The sequence below is a fragment of the Coturnix japonica genome, chromosome 1 (assembly GCF_054131305.1).
Source record: "Coturnix japonica strain WE chromosome 1, WE-NBRP24, whole genome shotgun sequence".
Lineage (NCBI taxonomy): Eukaryota > Metazoa > Chordata > Aves > Galliformes > Phasianidae > Coturnix > Coturnix japonica.
Window position 1 is genome coordinate 72,086,816 of NC_140663.1, and position 15,972 is coordinate 72,102,787.

The window sequence follows — 15,972 nt, forward strand, 5'->3', positions numbered from 1 at the left end:
GAAACTGAATTTCTTTCTCTTCAAAAAGGGAAGAGAAGAAGGTAGTTTTTTTGACCTGAGTAAGGTGCTTATAAGGGAGCTGGCTCGGCTGCTTTGGTGGTACCTGTTTTGTGGACAAACAAATGACCTCAGTTTCCAAGGCTGTCAATCTGGAGTCATCAAACATCAGCACCAAATTAATAAAAATCTATTTAAAAAGTGAATTAAAAAAAAACATGTAAGGAGTGCTAACTAGCCAGCAATCTGGAGCTTGAAGACCAAGATCAGATGGTGGAGAGGGAGCAGGGGGTCTCTTTCTCACCTAGGTAATGATTATACGAGCCCCATAAGGACATAGTTAAATCAAGTATTAAGAAGACTGCACTTAAGAGGGGGAAAATATGTCAATCACACTTTGCCTTTGACAAAAGGAAATTCCTTGAAACTGAGAATGGGGAGAGAGAGGGAGGGAGAGTGTCTCGTCATGTGGGTGGCCAGGAAACTGGAGGCCAGAAAAGTATGAGAGAGAGAAGGGTAAGAGACAGGGGGAGGAAAAAAAACCACCAGACTGAATTCTAATCCAAATGCTGTGAGGCGTTCACACCAGGCCTTGTGAGAATATTAACAAGGTTACAGGAGAGGGGCCTTTAGCCTCGGGAATTATTAGTGAATATGGAATTATATTTGCACAAACACAACCAGATGCAAGTAGCTAAATGCTCTGCAGATGTGAAAGGAGACGGAGTGTGTTCCAAATGGGCAGCAGCTTCACGTGTTTTAACCCTCCATCATGACGCCTTGTTGCCTGCCTGAGAGGGCTAATTTTGTGAAATGGCAATGGTACAGGAGAGACAGGGTCTTCCGTTTCATCAGAAATTCAAACTAGGGGATACCTTAGAGATTAATCTCTTCCAGAGCCACAAGCATCTCCCAGCTGACCGTCACACTGAAGAATACGTACTTGAAACATACTTTTTATCTCTTTGTGCTTTATCTGAGAGATTCATTTCCTCCAGGTTTTCATGTTCCCTCCATTTTGCCATGTCATTTTCCAAAATCTCTCTCCATCCTCTCTTTCTGGTTTTCCTCACTGTTCTGTTTTCTCTGTTTTCGTTGTCCAACTTCATCATGGCCTGAGCAGTCAGCCAGTCCTCAAAACATAGCAGGCTGTTTCCTTTAGAATGAGAAATTGATTACAAGAGCCAGGTATTTCTTTGAAGTAATCCTGTTTTACTACAAACAAAGTCCCACTTCTTGAAATATGGCAAGATGCAATAAGAACCCATGGCTTTGCTCATGATCCAGTTCTGCTTGCAGTCTGCATGTTGCACTAAATGCTCCCTCCTCTGGCTTTCTTTCAAGGCCATTGTGTATTCACTTCATTTCTTGTATCACGATTTTTGTTTTGCTCCCAGTTTTCTCCTGCTTTTCACTGTTTTAGTCACTCTAATTCATTCAGTGTTTACTTTGGGCACGGCCTCCCCAGTTTAAATTAAACGCTAAACACAGGGACACCTGCTTGTTCCTTCACATAGCTGGCAAGTAAGGCAGTAAGCACACCTAGCAACCTCTCTAGGGTCGATGGCTGGTCCTAATTCAGAAAGCTCAGCTTCCAGCAACACACTGTTAGGTGTATCACACTAGTAGATCTCAGTGTTTCAGTTGAGAATGCAGCTTCATCATTCTAGATGAATAACTTGTTCTAAACAATAACAGCCTCTGCTCTGAAAAGGAGAGAATACATACTGAGTCTTTAAATATAAACATTACCAGTTTAAATACAAAACAACAGAAATAGCCATAGACCTTAAGTGTATAATGGTCTTCAGTATAACTATGGCAGGGTTAAGACTTGTGTTCAAGAGGAAATTCCCAGCTATGAAGAAAAATGTCTGCTCATCCTATAAAAGTAAAGGTATGAAACTAGGGAGAAATGGATACTTACGCAGGTGGGATTTTAACAGATTGCATTAACAGATTACTTGGTTGAGTACGCTACTATGATTTTAATGACTTTAAGAGTTTGAACTTCTACTAAATAGCACCTTGCCTATTTCTGTGAATCACAATGCTATGCTTTTTTTCCTCTGCTGTGTGTAATCTCATTTTCCCTCCCAGCAGGGCCTGGAGGCTGCTCAGAGGCCAAGGCCCTCCATCAACATGGCTGCCACTCCCCGGTGCTGTGGACAGGCGGCAAGCAGCAATGAGCCTCAGCTGGTGGCCACGCTGAGAAAGCTCTTTCCCATTGTTCCCAACAAGGTCTGTGTTTTATGAAGCCTTACAGTATGGCCAGTCACCATCTCCCCCAAGGGCGATGGCAGTTTTTGTTTCACGGAGAACAATGAACGATGATGGGCAGCCTAAAAACAATTCTGCATGTGGAAAAAACAACAACAACAACAAAAATAACAGTGAGTGTGGCCATTCATAATGAGCATCTGTGAGGAAATAGCCTATTGTGCCAGACTCTCTATGGAGAAGCAGAGAGGGAGGTGGGAGGCAGCATGCTTGTTTGCCACAGTGAATGGGAGGCCAGGAGCACCATCCTTGGAGGAGAGATGGAGAGGAAAAACGGGCACGTGCTGAAGGATGGCTCCAGGATCACAGCACTGTGGGCAAAATACTGGTGCTAGGGTCTGTCTATCTGCCTGTCTGTCTACCTATCATCTATCTGTCTGTCTATTTTATTATTTGATGTTACCCAGTTGAATTTCTTTGTTTTTCAGAGATACTGTAACAAATTTGCCTGCAGCCTTCTTAGCGTCTCAAAATACACTTGGCCATGCCACATTAATATTGGGATATTTTGGTCTCTCACCACAGTCTAATTTTTAAGATAGACATAAGATGATCAGTGAAGTGTATACTGAGCAAAATGGATGTTAAATCACTACCAGTTCAACAGGTGTTAAGTCTCTTAGTTAAGTAATTAGTGTATTCATTAACAGCGTGGAAGAAAAAATGAGGGCGCAGCTAGTAAAGTTTGCGGATGATGCACATGAATGATAAACAGGACTGAGAAACAGCTTGTTATACACAGATGGATTCTTTCGTAAGGAAGGGAACTATCAAGAAGCGTGTCAAGTCACACACCTGAAAACAAAAACGTTGTAAGTCACTTACAGGTTGGAACACTGTGGAAACCACGAACAGAAAGTGGTAGACATGCAGGAAGAAGAGCTTATTAGCTCTTAATAATGTTACTTATTGTTCCAGCAATCTATGCATTATCTGCAAACTTTCTTAGCAACATCTCTCTGATGTTTTATATTTGTTTTTCTAACGCAGACCGTTGGAAGCAGGCAAATTATATCGAGTATTGCCATAGTATTGCGGCACATTTTGGTACTTAATGTGAAGAAAAGAGGCTGAAAAAATATGAAGATCAGGGAGCTAAAAGTGACTTAAAATATGTAACGCCTATTTTATGATGACAGTTCTGAAAAAAAAAATACTATGCCACTTGCTTAAGGAAAAAGATATATTCTTCAGTTATAATGGGAGAGGATTTATGAAAGTAAAAAGCAACAAAGCTTAAAAAACAACCAAGTTCTACAATCTAAAATTGGAAAGTGAAGTTACACCAATTCAGACTGTTGGAAATAGGGCATACGTTTTAGAAATGGGAACAATTTATACAAATATATGGTAGGTTTCACATCGATGACTTTTTAGAAGTATCTGACGCCTAATGACCCCTGATTTAAATGTGAATTGGGTTGATCAGATCTCTTCATATTCTACTTTCCCAATATCCTTATTCCAGAATCAGTCTAAGGGACTAATTTCATTTTCTTTGTAGCATCTAATGAAACTTTTGGATAGATATATTAAGACACAGGAAAATTCTGTTCTGCTAATTGCCATTGTTACAATAGCAGCTTGGAGATTCTCTTACCTTAATAAACAGAGTTACAAAGGAGAGCTTCAGAATGTGTGTCTACAATTTCCAAGGCTGACTGCTTAAAAGATTCTTTTTTGACAGATAATTAGCTAACTCTGCCATGTTGGTTTAAAACTTTTAAGTATGCTTCATTTCTCTGTTAATTCTAGTAATAATAGTTGCAGTCTTAAGAGTCATCTGGGCAGTATTCACATTGAATGAATATTGGCATACAAAGGTTTTGACAGGAGAGCATTTATGTATGAGATAGGAAGGTCTTGTGGCACCATCTAAACCAATAAATTTCCTTTTTTCTTTTCCCAGTGCTAAATTCCTACGGGAATATCAGGTAATATGAGAGCTTACTGTATATCTGACCCCCTGTGGATCTTGCAACATCTTTTCTAGTCTTGTGTTCTTTCAAAGCAGACAGATACATTATGATGATACATTAGCACTATTTTTTTCTTTATGAAGTTCGTTGACAGAGGCTTTTTTTCTTCCTGTGGATCTTATTTAATTTATGGAGGACAAGAGCATTCATTTTCCATTTCTAATAACAGTTCCTAAGAACACTATCTAGACAAGCAATATTTGCATACAAAACTTAGGTATTAAAAGTACTGGTTGCATTAAAATATGTTAAGCATTCGGTTATTCTCTCAGATGTAGAATAAAATAGATCTCTGCTGGGAACGATGACTGAAGGTCTCCTCAGACATTCAGGCTTGATTAACCACCAGAAACAATAGCAGATTTGGGTTTTCTAGTTACTGTGGTAAACCAACCTTGTCTATAAACTCCTTATTGCTGCAAACTAAAGGTGTGTGTCTGGGGAGGGCAAGCTTTTCCCCTTGATGTTCCAGGACATGGAAATACAATCCTTTTTCAGACACAGATGTTTGCAATAGAAAACTTTCACTCTGCTCTCTTCTGTTTTTAATCTGCTCATGACAGGAAACACAGATTCAAAATGAATGTAAAGAACACAGCCACCATAACTGACGATAATACAAAAGAACATGTAGGAAAGATTTCTTTTTCCCCAATACATCACAGGAAGAAAAGGTTTTCAGATTTCAGAAGATTCTAGATGTTTTTGTTTCCGAGTGGCTACCAGTACAATGTTTTTCCACGAACTTCACAGAAAATAGTTTTCTGCAATGTTATGATACTATCAGCAGATTCAGCACACAAAGGATAATATCTCTTCATTCACTCTGCCAGATCTTCAGCACATGCAAATGGTTGTCCAGCTAAAGCTTTGTTGAGCAGGCAGGTTTATAAAACTGAAAAGACTCTTCTATAGCATATGTAAAATGAAAAAGGTCAGAGTAATGGATTCATCCAGGCTTTCCAAAATTTCAAAGATGTGCTTTTAACCACACCAACCTACATGTCTGAGATGAAGGGGGGGGGGGGGGGGGGGGGGGAGTTTGGTATAGAAATGTGGGACTGGACTCCTTGTGCTTCTTATCTGCCTGTTCCAACTTCACCTCTGATTCTGTTTTCTTTGGATTCCACCCTATCTGGCTCGGTTCTGGCTGAAGAATAAAAAAAAAAAACATCTGAATTCAGGTTTTTATTCTGGTTTCAGGATTTTTTTAAATATATTTTCTTTTAGCATACTCTATTTATTGGAATAAACTGAGTGGTAGCCAGGTTTCTGCTGTTACTTGTATCAAGGGCAAATTTCAAATATGAATTATTCAGTATATTCTAGACCACCGGTGACCCTACTGAGCAGGGTAAAGCAAGGTTTGCTGTAGAAGTACACCACAGAATTACACTAAAACACCACCCAATTAAAATTTGACATGTACTTTTGGAAAGCTATCAGCTAATCAGCCCTTAGTATATTATATGTGTGCTTCTCTAAGCTTAATTAGAATGCTTTGTGGTATCCTTATCAAAGATACTAAAAAGGCTAATACTAAAAGTATTGCCTTTGTACAGCTACATGTATTAGCTCAAATTCTAATAACCTTGAAATCTAATATCTCATATCTATGATCTGTACCTTCATTCTTCATCCTGCTATCACTGAAACCCACAAAGCTTTTGTCTTCACCTGATATATTGGTTGATAATACGACTATAGCGTTTCTACTTGGGTGTTGCAAAGCTTTCCCCTTGGTATTACAAACACGCAAAGTAGATACTTGATGCTTTATATTGTAGCACCGTATCAGGAAATAAACGTAAGTTACGACCTAAAGAACCGTAAAAGATACCGCTTTAACATGAAAAAAAGCGCTTTTAATCGCCTGCAGGGCCCTGCCCACAATCTGCCCCTCAGACCCTGCGCATGCGTACGTTATCCAAGCACCACACTAGGACCCCAAGCGCATGCGCCGGCCTTTCCACACTTCAGGCCCTATTCACCCCCCCGCCCTTTTCCGCCTTCGCCATGGGGACACCGGGCGGCGCGATCCGAGCCCTGCACCGAGGGACCCTCGCTCAGGTACCGGCCTGCCAAGCTGCCCGCAGCCCGGGCCGCCAGGGGCATTCGCAGCCTCTCAGGCTGTGAGCTCGCAGCACGGACCCTCCGCCATCAGCCCACCATGAGGCCGGCCCTCCTCCGGGCTCGCTTTGCTCATGCGCGGGGGCAAAGGGGCGGTGCGGCCTCTCCCGGCAGCCCGCCTCCAGCCTGGGGGTGTGGGTTACTGTGGGGTTTTACACATGGAGGTGGGATGTGGGAAGGGGATGAGCCTGAGAGGGAGCCCTGGAGGTATCTTGCTTACTTTGCTTGCACTCTGTCGATGGTCTTGGGTCTCTCCGGCTCTGGAGTGCGGCATTGGTCTTTCCGTGTTCGGCAGAGCAATACCTCCGGTTGTCAGTGTACCCAAAGGCAACGAGTTCGTTTCTAATCCAGCACGCACATGGAATATTGGTGTCTGAGCATTACTTAGAGGATGGGTGTCAGCCCTCCCATCTTGGTATTGCACGGCTCTGGGGAAGCGTAGCAGTGCTCGACTCCAACAGAGTCTGTTTGTGAATGGGTTTTGAAGAAATTATTTCAAACTAAAAGAGGGGAGACTTAGATTGGACGTAAGGAAAAAGCTTTTTGCAATAGGTGCGGTGAGGCAATGGAATGGGTTTCCCAGAGAGGTGGTGGATGTCACTCAGGGTTGGGCTGGACCTTGAGCAACCTGATGTAGCTGTAGGTGTCCCCATTCATTGCAGAGGCCTTAGATTAGGTGATCCTTAAAGGCCCCTTCCAATTCACATGATTCTATGACTCTGGGCTTAACTTTCTTAGTGCATTTTGAGTGTAACCATAAGGAATTTTTTTCTTCCACCTATATTAATTTGGTATATAGGAGTAACTGATTTATTTGGGAAAAGAGCAACCGATCGCATTGATCGCATTTGGAGAGATTCCCCAAGCAATCATCCAGATATACAGGAATGCATCCAATGAACATGTAATTTGGAGACATCCTCCTTCACAAAGTTTGCCATCTATGAGCTATTTGCTTTAGCAGTCTGATTCTTTATGCAGCTTGTTGTCTGACGTTACAGTGAGTGGAAGAATTAATGTATTAAAATAATCTCATGGGTAATCATGTTGTTGCCTCATCTCAGGGAATATTTGTTTTCTCTTGCTGGACATTTGGCTTTTTCATGAAAATCATGTATCATTTAATCCTGACTGATATTCTGTGTGTCCAAAATGGAACACTTCATCTAGAATCGCTGTCAGGGTGGATGCATTTCAGGTTACTTGTGAGGACAAGTAGGAAAAGTGGAAGATGAAATATGACTTTCATTTTCTCATTGCTGATGCATCTGTGGTTTTGCAGTGAGTGCATCTATTACTCTCAATCATAAAACTGTAATTCTGAAAACTTCAAGTGAAAAACACAGTAATATACAACAAGGTTGTGTAGACTTGGTAAGTCTGAGTAAGTTACAAGTTGCAGGGATGTATGAATTATTTCTGAATTAGCATTGTTAAGGTTACACTTCAGAAATGAGAGCGCATTTCAGTTGCTTATTGACACAGTTAATAGTATGCAAATACCCTTGACTGCCCTATTTTGAAAGGATTTGTCTGTGATGGATGGAAAAAAGAACCTGTTATCCCATAGAAAACTTCCATATTCACAGAATCACAGAATGACCCGGGTTGGAAGGGACCTCAAGGATCATGTAGTTCCAACCCCCCTGCCTGGCAGGGCCACCAAACATACACCTTTACTAGATCAGGTTGCCCAGGGCCCCGTCCAACCTGGTCTTGAACACCTCCAAGGACGGGGCATCCACAACCTCCCTGGGCAGCCTGTTCCAGGGCCTAACCACTCTCCTAGTGAAGAACTTCCCCCTAACATCCAACCTAAATCTTCCCTCTTTCAACTTAAATCCATTTCCCCTTGTCCTGCTGTTATCAGCTCTTTTTTGAGAGTATACTCCCCTCCTGGATATAGGTTCCCTTCAGGTACTGAAAGGCTGCAATGAGGTCACCCTGCAGCCTTTTTTTCTCCAGGCTGAACAAGCCCAGCTCCCTCAGCCTGTCCTCATAGGGGAGGTGCTCCAGTCCTTTGATCATCTTCGTGGCCCTCCTCTGGACCCTTTCCAACAGCTCTATGTCTTTCTTGTACTGAGGGCTCCATACCTGGACACAGTACTCCAGATGGGGCCTCACAAGAGCAGAGTAAAGAAGGAGAATCACTTACCTGTCCCTGCTGACCACCCCTCTCCTGATGGAGCCCAGGATACCATTTGCCTTCCGAGCTGCAAGTGTGCACTGCTGGCTCCTGTTAAGTTTCTCGTCCATCAGGACCCCCAGGTCCTTCTCTGCTGAGCTGCTCTGAGAGCAGCTTCCATAAGTAGTATTTCACTTAGTAACTGAAGGCTTTCTATGGTTTACTGGAGGTTACTGTAGTTGAGAAATGAGGTTTTCACATATATTTTAGATTTTTGTTGTTTCAAAAATGGGTTACGTGTAAGACTACCTTGAAGAGTCTTGACGTGGGATACTCCATAAGCTTGTTAGTTGTTTCCATTCCTTTAGCTGTTTTGATTTTACATAAATCTTCCTAGGTTTGTAACGCTTCCAGTTTTGAATAGTGTCCCTGTAACTTGCCAAAGCAAGCAAATGCAGGTCTTGCAAAGATGCCTCAAATGAATCTTCATTTTTAGAAAAGGAACTCCAAAGCTGCATGTAAAGTAGTAAAAATGTTTATGTGTCTTTCCAACTACTGGTCATAGCTCTTTGGGATCTACTCTGTATCCTAGCAGATAACCTCTCCTGCTGTCATTCCTCTAGCAAAGGCTTCTACATAGTAGACAAACATGCTCAGAGCAGACTTGGCTTTGTGATAGCCATTCTCTCTGACTTGAATTTCTTCTCTAGCTCTAAGCAGCTCATCAGGATTCTTATCACCTGTTTGCTGTTATCTAATTTACATGTGGTTTCTGTGCGAGAATGTACTTCCTTTGTATTACCCTTTAAATCTTTTAATTTAAAAGCCAAGAAGCTCAAAGTTAGTGCTGTGTTACTATTTGTCCCCAGACACTCCCTCAAACAGCAGTGGAATTTTAAATTGCTTTTCTGTTTTCAAATTTGCAAGCCCAGTATGCTGTGGGCTTTTGTCATTTTCCTCTCACTATAAGTGCCCTCTTATGGCTATCTGGATTGAATTGCACTCTATTATGAAGGAAGAAAAACTGTCTTCCTAATTTATGCTGTTCCTATTGCCAGACTTCGGTGTAGTTCAACTATTGACAGCTTGGAATGCAACATGTATTTGCTGTGTTCAAATTTGAAGCTGGAAATGTGTTTGTCTTCAAGTTTCAGCAGTATGTACTTATTGTCGCCCTTAAAGATTTGATGTTTTAAGCTTTTGGCAGTCCAGTCATAGTTATTAGAAAATACAATTTCTGTGATTTCAGCTGTGTTTCTCTGCAGTGTGCAGTTCATCAGGCTGGATTTATCTGGCTGTGGAACAATTTCTCAACCTAGTATATATTTCTATGTATTTCTACTACGAAACTAGAATGTGCAACTAGTATATGTGGCTAAGAAGAAAATACCATATGTTGCAAAGACTAATTATAGTTTGAGTAGCTTGAACTCTAAGGCCTTTTCAAATCCCTTGATTTACTTTTCATCACTGAGAAGTCATTTCATCAAGGTTGTTTCTTTGATAAGGCGCTCTTAAAAATAGTAACTAACAGCTACATCAAGGAATTACAGGTAAAATTCTTAGAAATCCAAATAGACTGTCGCTAGGAAAATTTAATGTAAGGTAAGTCAGTCGGGTGTTGGTGTATGACCACATATCACATGAAGTAGCAGAGATTTAGTGCTATCAGCAAAGCTCTAGTTGTTGCTATCAATGTGTGTGCAAAATCGCATCAAATCAAAAGAAATGGCCAATGGATCAAATCTAAAAGGATCTTTAGACCTTCATTCCTAACCATAATGGCTATTGATGAAAAAAAATTGAAGTATGTGAATGACATAAGCATATGAACTGTATGCATACTTAGGGAAGAAGGTCTCATTTGTCAACGGTACTGCCAATGCCTGTGGCTAATTGACAATATTTTTGTACAGGTGTGAACTTAAGCCATTGAACAGTTCTCTCTTTTATTCCCTATATCCCACAGTGGCCTTCTAATTTAGTCAGAGATAAGTCCAGTACGTGTTGTACATGACTCCTTCATGTACTGGCACCATTTGACATTTTGATCTACGTTAATCTTGCTACAGAGTGTGTTTGAAACATACAATTTAATGCTGATGTTAACTAGCAAAGTCGAAGAGTTAGTTGGTCTTGCTTTTAATTATAGGTTCTCATGCTTCAGTAGCTGGCATTCCAGGCTCTCAGCTGGATTTATAGAATCACAGAATGGTTTAGACTGAAAAGGACCTTAGAGCCCATCCAATTCCGCTCTCCTGCCACCCATTATATAAGGCACTAAAATGCCTTTTTTCAGATCACAGATTTTATCTTTAATATTTTTATCTATAGCACCATACGGGTTATAGAGAAAGGCAGTAACTGAAATCACCACATTCTCTTTGAGGGCAGGAAAGATTGAATTCAAAACTGAAGTGTGATACAGCATAATTTTTAATATCATTCAGAATTTTTCAGAATGAAATGCAGTCTATTTAAAGGCATTCCCATCTTGAATTTGTTGCTGTCACAAGGGGGTCGCTTATCCATTGAGGAAATGAGTCCCCAGATGCATGTAACAAGCTGTACTTGTACACAGGTTACTGCAGCAGATCAGCTTCAGAACAAAGAAGAACTTCATCGAAGAAGAAGTTGTACTCAGGTTGATGGATGAGCGGAGAGCTGAAGTGCCCACCTTGGTTTTGTGGTTGTGACAGTCCCTGGTGTAGCATCTGTTTCTTCTGGAAGCCTGGAGGCAGTGAAGTGCTTTTGATTGAGAAAAAGAGTAGTAAACACCCATGCTGTATCCTGGAGTCCAGTATGAGGCTGTTCAATATGTTGTGATCTATGGGGTTATTGGAAAGATCTAAGAGACCCGAGGAATGCCTTCCAAATAGAAGTTATTCTATGTGGACTCATGCACAGAAATTGCTACTTTTTCCAGTCTTATTTCCCATTTTCCTGACTTGTAAACTGTTGATTGTTGCTGATGGGCACAGATATTTGGAGTTCAGTTACTCAGTTTCTCCTAAAACCACCTGGATTTAGCAACATGTTTCAACCTCTGGTTTAAATCTTCAGCATCTCCTATCCCATTTGGAAAGGAAGTCTTTCCTAATCATTTGTTTTTATTTTAATCAATAGGTAGCTTGTACTGAATCTCCTTGTGTTCAGTTTTGGGCACCTCAGTACAAAAAGTACATGGAGGTACTGGAGCAGGTCCAGAGAAGGGCAGTGAGGCTTGTGAAGGGCTTGGAAAATCAGCCCTATGAGGAGATGCTGAGGGAGCTGGGGCTGTTTAGTCTGGGGAAAAGGAGGCTGAGGGGAGACCTTATTGCTCTCTTCCAGAATCTGAAAGGTGCTTACAGTGAGAGTGGGCAAGACTCTTCTCACTGCTGACAGGATGATGGGAAATGGCCTCAAGTTGCACCAGGGTACATTTATTTTGGACGTTAGGAAACACTTCTTTACAGAAAAGGTTGTTAAGCACTGGAATAGGTTCCCCAGGAAGGTGGTTGGAGTCACTGTCCCTGGATGTGTTCAAGAGCCATTTGGATGTGGTGCTCAGAGATGATTTAGCAGAGGGTTGTTAGAGTTAGGGTACTATGGTTAGGCTGTGGTTGGACTTGATATTTAACATCTTTTCCAACCTGAGTGATTCTATGATTCTAGGAAAACTGACTTATCTTTCAGATAGTATTGGAAGTGTTCTGTCTGCTAGAGTGAAATATTGAGGTTGTGTGCCATTTTCAGAGTGAAGGGAAGTTGGTATGCAATGAGCATTTTTTGGGTCTACACTGGATTGGAGAGAACTCAGATTTCCACACAAAGCTATTAGGAATATCAATTGTAGAGAGACTTTTCCTAATTTGCCTTGCTTAATTCTTTGTCTGTAGTAGATTTGGCTACTGTTATAGCTGCACAGGAGAGAGCCCCCCATTGTAGACAGAAATGAAGGATCTTTGAGGAGTGAACAGGCCCTATTCATTTCCAGAATGGAGTTCTAGCAACAAAGTCTGGCAAATGTAGAATGTTTTAGCAGGAAACGGCCCTTTATTCTTGTGTCTTGGCAGAGCTTGGGTTGAGTCCCACCATTCTTTCCCCCTCTGGCTCTTGCTTTGAGTCTCTTGTTTTTGTTTTATTTTCTCTTGAGAGACTTCTGTTTTTATTAACTTGTTTTTGCAGAGTGACTTTAATGAAAGATGCTACACTGGCAGTCCTGGATGTTGAAGTTGTGCATAAATTTTTCTGGTGTATATTGGACGAATGTTTCGTTAATTATACAGCCTGTGGTGGATCACCTCTGTCTCTAGATCACAAACAGGGTATCTTATTTTAATGCTGTTTCTTTGGTGGATAGAATTTCCATTTACTAATAGGGCAAGTGCTGTTCTAGACCTTCAACAATTACTTTTTCCATGACACAAACTGTGGTTTATCCTGGGACTCTAGGGTTCGATGAACAAACATTTTTGTGGAGTGAAATCAAACTACAGCAGATTCAGATGCTGAAGAAAAGTCCAAAACATTAAGTCAGTTAAGTCACCTTAGATTTGCTTATTTATTTACTGAGTTCCACAGCTTGGAGCTGTCATAGACAGTGCAGAGTATAAAGCTGACCTCATAGTTTCAGTGATGTCTGCACGATGTCTGAATAAAGAGATAGTGTTATGTGCATAGACTACTGAGAGAGGTTTTCTCACGTACTGTAGATTGCACATGGGTTATGGTGTGACAAACTACCAGTGTGATGATTATACCTTGGTCTTCGTAGTGTTATCCTCACAGTTTAGACACTTAAGTGTTGATCTTGCTTGAAAGGCTGTTTGCCAGCCTTCAAAAAATTTGAGTTTCTAGTATCTTCTCCTTTTGCCAGGTGTGTAGTTTGACATTTGCCACGTAGCTGTGCCTTGGAAACAATATTTCAATGTCTTCATGTTGGTAGGACTCAAGACTTCCAAGCCATCTCATCAAAGAATAATATAACACATATTATTTTATATATATATATATATATATTTATATATATATATATATATATATATATATATTTATATTTATATTTATATTTATATATATATATATATAAATAAAAATATATATATATATTTTATATATATATATATATATCACATAACAACTATTTCAGATGCTTTTTTTTCTTGCTTGTAGATACTCTTAATATTTCTGGCAGCAAGATTGCTAAACGGCCTGATTTGAGCTTATACAACAGCAGAAACAGCTCTTTCAGGGATTCTTCCTTAATCCTAGAAGGTCTCATGGGCATTCTATTTTCTGCTAACCAGCATTGCTTTTTACATTAACATCAGCAAAGAATTACAGGGAGTTACAAACTTTTGATGACAGAACCACATTATTCTATCCTTCCTAAACGTAATCTTTTTATAGCCACATCAAAGTTCCTTTCAAAGGTGGTCTTTGACTTCTGCTTGAATTGGGTTATCCATTTACAAATATTTTTCTTGAAATCACATACTTGCCAAGATGTGGAAAGACTTTAGTTAATAGGCATCCATAGGGTGCTTTCCTTTTGCATGGAAGAACAAAACAGATTCAGACATTTCAAAGCCTCTTTGTTGCTTATGCAAGGGGAATGAAGGGTTCAGCCCCCTGAATTCCTAGCTGAATCTCATTTTGCATCTCTGCTGGCAACAAATTAGCCCATATAATTGCTACCACCAAGGATGCGTACACTTCTTATTCTCTATACGTTTATACCGTTGTTTTCTTTGTTCTGTGTTAAGAATATATCCAGATTTGACATCGCTGTGGAGTTAAAGCAATGTCAGCACTTTGCGTATTCATCAAGCATTGAGCCAGATCAGAACAACCAAAGGTGGCATCTCTCTTTACAGCATCTTTTTTACGATTGGCCATGAAATGTGGGTTGTAAGTCTGTGGTAGGATACATACAAGAACTTGAAGAAGTGTTACACATCTCTGGGATATCTGCAGTACAAACAGTCTACTTAATTTACACTGATGTACAAAGAGTATGTTTGAATTGGAGAGTTGGCAATTTGTTTGGTTTCCTATGGGCCAGTTTGAGCAATGCATTTTAAGTTAGCAGGGGAGATCACATCTTTAAAACAAAGGGGTGTCACACAGACTTGGGGATCTTTGCACTTGATATTTCTGGGCTCATGGTGCATCACAAGTTGGACTGTGACTACAGTATGCTACAGCATGGTTGGTGTGTGCTGCAGCTATTCTGATCTCAAAGGCTATGTCATGCAAACTTCTATGCGCTGTTGTACTGCTACAAGTCTTTATTTCTATTGCTTTTGTTTTACATTCTTTAAATGGTTCATTTTAGGTTGGATGTTAGGGGGAAGTTCTTCAGTAGGAGAGTGGTTAGGCCCTGGAACAGGCTGCCCAGGGAGGTTGTGGATGCCCCGTCCTTGGAGGTGTTCAAGGCCAGGTTGGACGGGGCCCTGGGCAACCTGATCTAGTAAATGTGTATGTTTGGTGGCCCTGCCAGGCGGGGGGGTTGGAACTACATGATCCTTGAGGTCCCTTCCAACCCGGGTCATTCTGTGATTCAGTGATGACCAAGAGCAGACTGTTTTTTAAACAGTATTTGATTGTACTAGTGACAAAAAAATGCTAGTGCACATTGGATGTCAGTCCTTCAAGTGATCAGATGATTTTAAGCCATTTGGATACTACTGTGATCAAAACCATAAAACTTCTCAGTTTTCCCTGAGAGGGAAGCATTTAGTTATGGGGATATTCTTTAGCTTTTTTCTTTGTAAGACTGCAATGGTTTTAATAATTAAAATGGTTTTGTCTATTAGAAGCAGATCAACATTTCATATATCTAATAGCCTGTATTTATAAATACAATATGACCTTTCATTTTGATTATGATGCCTGTCTCTTACAGCAAGTCAAGTGTTAATTCTTGACTGGTTGTTATCACTTTTATTCTATTAAAGCAGCACACATTTCTGAATATGGGTGTCTGTTAGACTACAAGCAGTAAATGTTAACTGGTATTTGGCATCTTGCAACAACATACAGTGTTTTTTCAAGGCATTTCAGTGTTTTGCTGCTACTTGTGACAAGCCCTTAATTCTCAAGCTTTGTTAAATGTGAGTAGAAAGACTTAAAGCTTGAACTACCATGATATTTAGCCTATCTAAGTAGAACTCCCTAGCTCCTTCGTCATTAAACTTCAACATTCGCCATCCCTATATAAAATAGGAGGATTGTAAAAGGCCCATCTAGAAGTGATTTGGGGCTTCTTCTGGATCAAAGTTAAAATGAGCTGCCCCTGCATTTTTATCAACATACCTCGTGTAGTATTGAATTTTTCTTACCACAACTTAAGCTCATTTTTTTCTCATCCTATTAACCATGATCCCGAAAGTAATATGTTTAATACTGCATATTCAGGGCTTGCTTAAGATCTTGCCTACCTTTGTTCTTCCTTTCATTAAACCTCAGTTCTTTTAA

At 40.4% G+C, this 15,972-nt stretch overlaps 1 protein-coding gene across 3 annotated transcripts in view; it reads left to right on the top strand.

The window, feature by feature from the left end:
- The first annotated feature begins 4,327 nt into the window (after positions 1–4,327).
- Positions 4,328–15,972, top strand: part of WARS2 (tryptophanyl tRNA synthetase 2, mitochondrial) — a 44,081-nt gene continuing 32,436 nt past the window's right edge. For 2 of the 3 annotated variants that reach the window (XM_085544797.1, XM_085544790.1), the window contains exon 1: positions 4,328–6,326. In XM_085544797.1, coding sequence (XP_085400923.1) covers positions 6,171–6,326 — 156 coding nt within the window. In that variant the 5' untranslated portion in view covers positions 4,328–6,170. The remainder of the gene's footprint in view (positions 6,327–15,972) is intronic. The other variant, XM_015874134.3, reaches the window with a different exon arrangement.